Source organism: Dioscorea cayenensis, chromosome 14, assembly GCF_009730915.1.
Source record: "Dioscorea cayenensis subsp. rotundata cultivar TDr96_F1 chromosome 14, TDr96_F1_v2_PseudoChromosome.rev07_lg8_w22 25.fasta, whole genome shotgun sequence".
Taxonomy (NCBI): Eukaryota; Viridiplantae; Streptophyta; class Magnoliopsida; order Dioscoreales; family Dioscoreaceae; genus Dioscorea; species Dioscorea cayenensis.
The window spans coordinates 6,574,467-6,580,970 of record NC_052484.1 but is presented as its reverse complement, the minus strand read 5'-3'; the positions used below and the strand labels follow the sequence as shown (position 1 = coordinate 6,580,970).

At 34.9% G+C, this 6,504-nt stretch overlaps 1 protein-coding gene across 1 annotated transcript; it reads left to right on the top strand.

The window, feature by feature from the left end:
* The first annotated feature begins 3,710 nt into the window (after positions 1–3,710).
* LOC120276333 (probable aspartyl protease At4g16563) lies at positions 3,711–6,020 on the top strand. Its single transcript, XM_039283056.1, has one exon. The coding sequence runs from the start codon at positions 4,445–4,447 to the stop codon at positions 5,846–5,848; it is 1,404 nt and encodes a 467-aa protein (XP_039138990.1). The 5' UTR covers positions 3,711–4,444; the 3' UTR covers positions 5,849–6,020.
* Positions 6,021–6,504: the final 484 nt, after the last annotated feature.

Sequence of the window (6,504 nt, the reverse complement as noted above, 5' to 3'; positions counted from 1 at the left end):
TATTATCAATCCATCACCCACCATAGAGACATGGAGGTTGGACATGCTCGTTGTATTATTATACATGTACAACCCAACATATCATTGAGTGGTTAAGGGATCAATCTCACATGGCAAACATTGCATCGGTGGATCGAACTAGCAATGCCCTGGCAAACAATTGGTGTTTTCCCTTTTTCTTTTTTCCCTAAAAAGTAATAAATAAAGGTTTTTACTCTTGAGGAAAATAACAGTAACATGTCCTTCCAACTCTTTAATTAATTCTCTAAAAAGAAATCTTTCAAATATATCAAATCTCTAAAACATCCATAATTTTTAAAACTTTCATTTATACTCAAAATTCAAATTATAAAATCAACCCTATTTTACTTCATATGAGTGATAGAAAATTTTTTAAAAAAATATTAAAAGGTAAATAAAAATGCAAAGAGATTATATGACCAAAAAAAATACATACAAGAGTTTTTAGAAGCTTTTCCTTTCATGTGCTTGTCTTGAAAAATGCTGAAATTGCTTGTATCTTTTTCCCCCCAAAATATGTCATAATATGTGTTAAATTTTATTTTACTTAACATCTCGCGAACAATTTTTGATATTTTAATTTAAGTTAAAATAATTCTTTTTGTGTTCCATTTACATAAAATATTTTATTTCCATTGCATATAATTTGATATTAGATGTATAAATATTTTGATAAATAACTAATTAGTTTTTATTAAAAAAAATAAAAGAACATGTGATTCATTTTAATAAAGGAATCATGGGATTTTTATTAAAAATAGAAAATGTTCTCATACTATATATATACATCTATAATATTTAATAACAGGGTCATTTTAATCAAATTAAAATATAAAAAAATATTTAGCGGTGGCAATTAAAAACCTCATCTTAATATAGATAATGGGAGAGAGAAATGGAAAGCAAGAACATATACCATGAGAAAAGGGGAAAGAATATATGGGTGAGAGATGATGACATATATATATATTGATATGTGCAAACAACATGATAAGAAAATGTGAAGACCAATAAGACCTTGAAAGATGGTCTGAACTTATGAACAATGTCATGATTCTATTGTTGATGTCAACTGAAAGCAATACAGGAGAATCATGTCTCATCATTTCAAAAGGAACTTCTTTCTGTGAGAAGATGATGAGAATGGAGCATGGGTATAGGATAACAGATGATCATTCTTTAGTATAAGGATGTACTGCTTTACAAAATGATTCCGTTTGAGAAAATGAGAACCAGTGGAGTGACAGGGAAAAGGATGAGATGATATGATATAGAAAACAATATATTATTTTACATTTTATTTATTTTTATATGAACCATATAATTATATATTATTTTTAATAAATATTATACATTTTATTTTTAATTACTTAAATAAGTAAATTTTAAAATATTTACACAATTAGACAAAATGGTGACAATTGACAAAGTCACCGTCTTGCATAGTTGAGCTAAAAAAAGGACAAATATGTGCAGAAAACGGTAACACATTTACCATTTTCTTTTTTCTATTTTTATTTTTATATCCATTGTATTATATAATAACAAGCTTTGCAAAGCCATGAACAAATTTATATGACAATCCAAAGACATCGGAGAAAATACTTGGCGTTAACGCTTTATAAACACAACAAACACCATTCTCAACCAACTTCATCATTTCTACATTTCTGCAATCCAACTCTAACTGAGACACAAGAACTTCATCAGCAGCCTTGATTTTTTCCAAGCTCATAAGAGATGTGAGCTTGCTGAAGTTCAATATAAGCACACTTCAAATAAAAAATACTGGAGAAAAGCTTAGAAAGCAGCACAAACTCTCCCAAAGTCTCTTCCAATGGCTTAGTGTGTTGGTTTCCTGCTTTCAATGGATGAAAATACTCCCATTGATCTCAGCTTGCAAAGCTGGGAAATTCTGAAAAACACTCTAGAAGAATTGCCAGTTCTTCTTGATGAACTAGTCTCCATGAATATTGCCGCTTAGTGCTAGAGATCAATGGCAGACCAAGTGAGGAGGGAAGAAACATTGAATCACAATGGTGCACATTTCAAGAAACAAAGAGAAGTTGATTTGGAGATTAATATTATAATGTATACAAGTATTTTTGTATTATTTGGTGGTCATATTGAGGTTCTTGGAAGGAGGAGGAGATTCTACTGAGGATCTATGAGGCTTTTGACTTTCATGAATATATATGTATATATAATGGATATAAAAAAATTAAAAAGAAAACGGTAACATATTTACCTTTTTTAGTCACCGTTTTGCCTAATTGTGTAAATGTTTTAAAATTTACTTAGTTAAGTAATTAAAAATAAAATGTATAATATTTATTAAAAAAAAAGCCTCGGATAGAAATAAAACCGCATCTCTCTCATTATAGGAGTGAACTATATTATTTTTAAACATTATATTTACCTAACAATTGTTTGAGTTTGAGAAAAGGTCATGTATATGTTTCTGGTATTTGCAAAACTGAACCACATGAAACAAGGTCAACTGCAAGGTTTACATCAACTCTGTTATTATATATATATATATATATATATATATATATATATATATATATATATATATATTTTACCAAATCAAAGCTGTTAATTAATTTGATAGGATTGTGAGGACAAAGATGCTAAACAATAATAAATACAAACAGCAAATATTTTTAAAAACTTCGGTGGGGTTCTTGTCCCATTATCACTGGGCACGAGCGTCCATGAGTCAATCCTATAACTTAAATGAAGCACTCTTCCTGTTCATTCATGTTTGCTATTACTCAACACCACTGCTTTTCTTCCAAATTCTCAATGAACTGCCCCAATCTTTTCTAAACAAAATTAATTCTAAATTTCCAGTTTAAACTTTTAGCCCTCAGATTTATTTATATTTTAAGGAAACAGCTACAATTATAGATACAAGACCACTCCAACTTGGGAAGGGGCCTAGTTTGTGACTTTTTGAGTTTTTGTTCGTGAGTCGGAGTATTGGGTAAGCCTTTCTAATGGACCGTTAATATTTTATCTTCTAATCCTCAGACTTACATTCGGGCCCAGTCATATTGTATTATCCCCAGTCGCATCATTACCCATAAGATAACTTTTGTCTAACTGTAATTTATTTTTTCTGGATAAAATAGGTGTTGTCACTTAAATTTAATTTAACATAAATAATAACTAATAAATCAATAATACATTTTTGCTTAGTTTCAATTATTTAGGTGATGCACTTTTATATCTAGATTGAACTATATTATCCTGTTAAGTGAAGTTTGAAATCTTGCCAAGTATTCATTAATATTGTTCACACATTGAACAAAAAAATCAACACAATCATTAAATATTGTTCATAAGTATTATTGCTAATCCTAGTGTAAATCTCTTGCATGAGAAACAGTAATTTTTTCTTTTAAAATTACTCCTTCGTTCTTTTTTAGTTGTCACATTTAACTAATTCACACCGATTAAAAAAATAGTTAAAATTAGTTGATTGTCTATATTTTATAAAAAATCCATTACTTTCCAAAATTACCCTTATTTAAAACCCCACTAATAGTGAATATAATTTAATATTTAGTTGATTTTGATTTATTGAAAATTATACAAATACATTAAATTAAATGGTAAATTTGAAAAAAATTATTTAATGATGCACAAAGTTTTTTAATGTGACAAGTAAAAAAAAAAGCATAGAAGAGCTCCAAAATATGACAACTAAAAAAGAACTGAGGGAGTACATAATAGAGAGATTTATCTCTAGGAGCTAGTAAAGTCACTTGGCACTCTGTACTTGTCTGACTCTTTGACAGTGTTGCCGCTCTTATTTATAAAATTTAATTAAAAAAACAAATACCCAACTTAAATTATCATCTCATTTCTCTAGTGAAATCTATAATCTAGGTAATATTATATATATTCCGTAATATAATTTAAAACTCATCAAGATAGTCCAGACGAGAATGGAAATGTGACCTAACAGTGTCTACTTGTATCAAAACCATTGATGGATTCATTATAATATAGTTAGTTCCTAATATCCACAGAACCACAGCATCTGCTATTTCTCTAATACTCTATGTAGATAAGTATAAACTAATCATAAATTTAATACACACATATATATAAATATATAATGTACCAAATATATAATAATTGTTCCCTATCTAAAGCAGTATATCCAACCCTATGCACCGTAGACGCTCGTGACGAGGACAAACGTTAAAGTAACGTCTTCGATGAAAAACACCCACCCAAACCGGTGGGGCCCACAGTCTCCTCCACCGCTCTTGTACTTGATATAACCAACCAAGCAAAGAATGCTTTCCATCTTTCTTGTTAACTCTCTCTCTCTCTCTCTCTCTCTCTCTCTCTCTCAATTCGCAATTCTTAAACAGCATCATCATCATCGTTGCACTTCCAAATTCCAATGGCTCCACTTCTTCTCTTCTCTCTCCTCATCCTCTTCCCGTTCTGTTCCTCCTCCGACGAAACTCCCAAAATAACCCTCCAGCTAAACCACGTCAAGCTCACTTCCCACCGAGACCCGTTCCACTACCTCGCGACCCTCGTTAACGCCTCTCTGCTCCGCGCCCGGCACATTCGAAATCACCAAACTACTCCTAAACTATCCGAAGCCCCTCTCTATCCTCACGCCTACGGCGGCTACTCCTTCTCCCTAGGTTTCGGTACCCCTCCCCAACCTATCCCCGTCTTACTCGACACCGGCAGTGACGTCACCTGGATCCCTTGTACCAGTTCCTATTCCTGCCGTAAATGCTCCTCCCCTTCAAACCCTATTCCCAAAATACCCACCTTCTTCCCAAAACGCTCCTCCTCCGTCCGCCTCCTCGGCTGCAAAAATCCAAAATGCTCCTGGTTTCATTCCCAAGATACCCTCGACTCATGCCGAGATTGCCCCTCGAATTCATCCACTCAATGCCCTAAACTCTGCCCACCTTATATAATAATCTACGGATCCGGATCAACGGCTGGGATCCTCCTATCCGAAACCCTAGATCTCGGCGATCGGACGGTGGAGAACTTCACCGTTGGATGCTCCGTCTACTCCATTGCGCAGCCGGCCGGCGGCATCGCCGGCTTCGGCCGTGGCGTCGTCTCCCTCCCGGCGCAGGTCGGCGCCAAGCGCTTTTCATACTGCCTCGTTTCCCGCCGATTCGACGACGTCGACGGCAAAGCCGGATCCGTCGTCATCGGCGGTGAACAAGAAGATTCCGCCGCCGGCCTTAGTTTCACTCCGATGAGAAAAAACCCTAATATCAAGCCGGGATCGGCGGCGTCCGTGTACTACTACGTGGATCTGAAGAAGATCACGGTCGGAGGGAAGAAGGTAAAGATAAAAAAGAAAACCCTGGTTCCGAAAGAGGACGGAAGTGGGGGAACGATCGTGGATTCAGGGACGACGTTTACGTACCTGGATGCGGCGCTGATGGAGGCGGTGGCGGCGGCGTTCGAGAAGGCGGTGGCGGGAAGGTACAATAGATCGGAGATTGTGGAGACGGCGACGGGTCTGAGACCGTGCTTCGAGATCAGTTCATCACCGGGGACGGTGCTGGAGTTGCCGGAGCTAGGGTTTGATTTCAAGGGTGGAGCGGAGCTGCGGCTTCCCGTTGAAAACTGCTTCGTGATAGCCAATGATCCGGCGGTAGGATCGGCGGCGTGCTTGGCGGTGATCGGAGGTGAGAAGGACGGCGAGAGCGCGGTGGAGCCGGCGGTGATCTTGGGGAGCTTTCAACAGCAAAACTATGAAGTGGTTTATGATCTGGAGCGGGAGCGGATCGGGTTTCAACGCAAACCTTGTTTGAATTCTTAGCGGATCTAAACCGCTTAACGGATCCTTAGCGGATTCGTGTCTGGATTCCAAAGCTGGTGTGACTAATTTTATTGCGGAAATTGATTTATTATGAATAATAAATGTAGTTAAATCTTTTGGGTTTAGTGTAATTATCATTGTTTGGCAAAAAAAAGAAAAAAATGCTTTGGTTTGAGGTCTTGATGTTGATTCAATAGCAACAATTTCAACGGTATCATTACTGTTTGTTGTTGATATTTTAAATGAAGTGCACATTTCCAAGGATTTTAGTCTGATTTTTAAGAAGTTTTTTATATCAATTTGAACTGATTTTTATGAGTATAATATTAATTGGAATGGATATATTTTTTTATTAAGATACATGTTCCTTAATACTAAAAACATGCGTCAAAAATTTATTTTTAAAAGAAATATTTTACTTTATTTTTTAACTCTTTAAAGTAATAATTCCAATGCTAATGTGTGAACCACCACCATCTCTTCGACATAATATCATATCATTATTGACCTGAAACTAAGTGAAAAATGAATCATATCTTTTTCTAAAGAAATTATATTCGAAACTATTAGTTTTGAATCATTAGGTCATTTTTTTCTAAATAATATAATGTTATTATTGACTAAAAAATGAGTGAATAGTGAGCCATTCATTATTA

Coding starts and splice junctions, on each gene's coding strand:
- LOC120276333 (XM_039283056.1), top strand. CDS start 4,445: ATGGCTCCACTTCTTCTCTTCTCTCTCCTCATCCTCTTCCCGTTCTGT.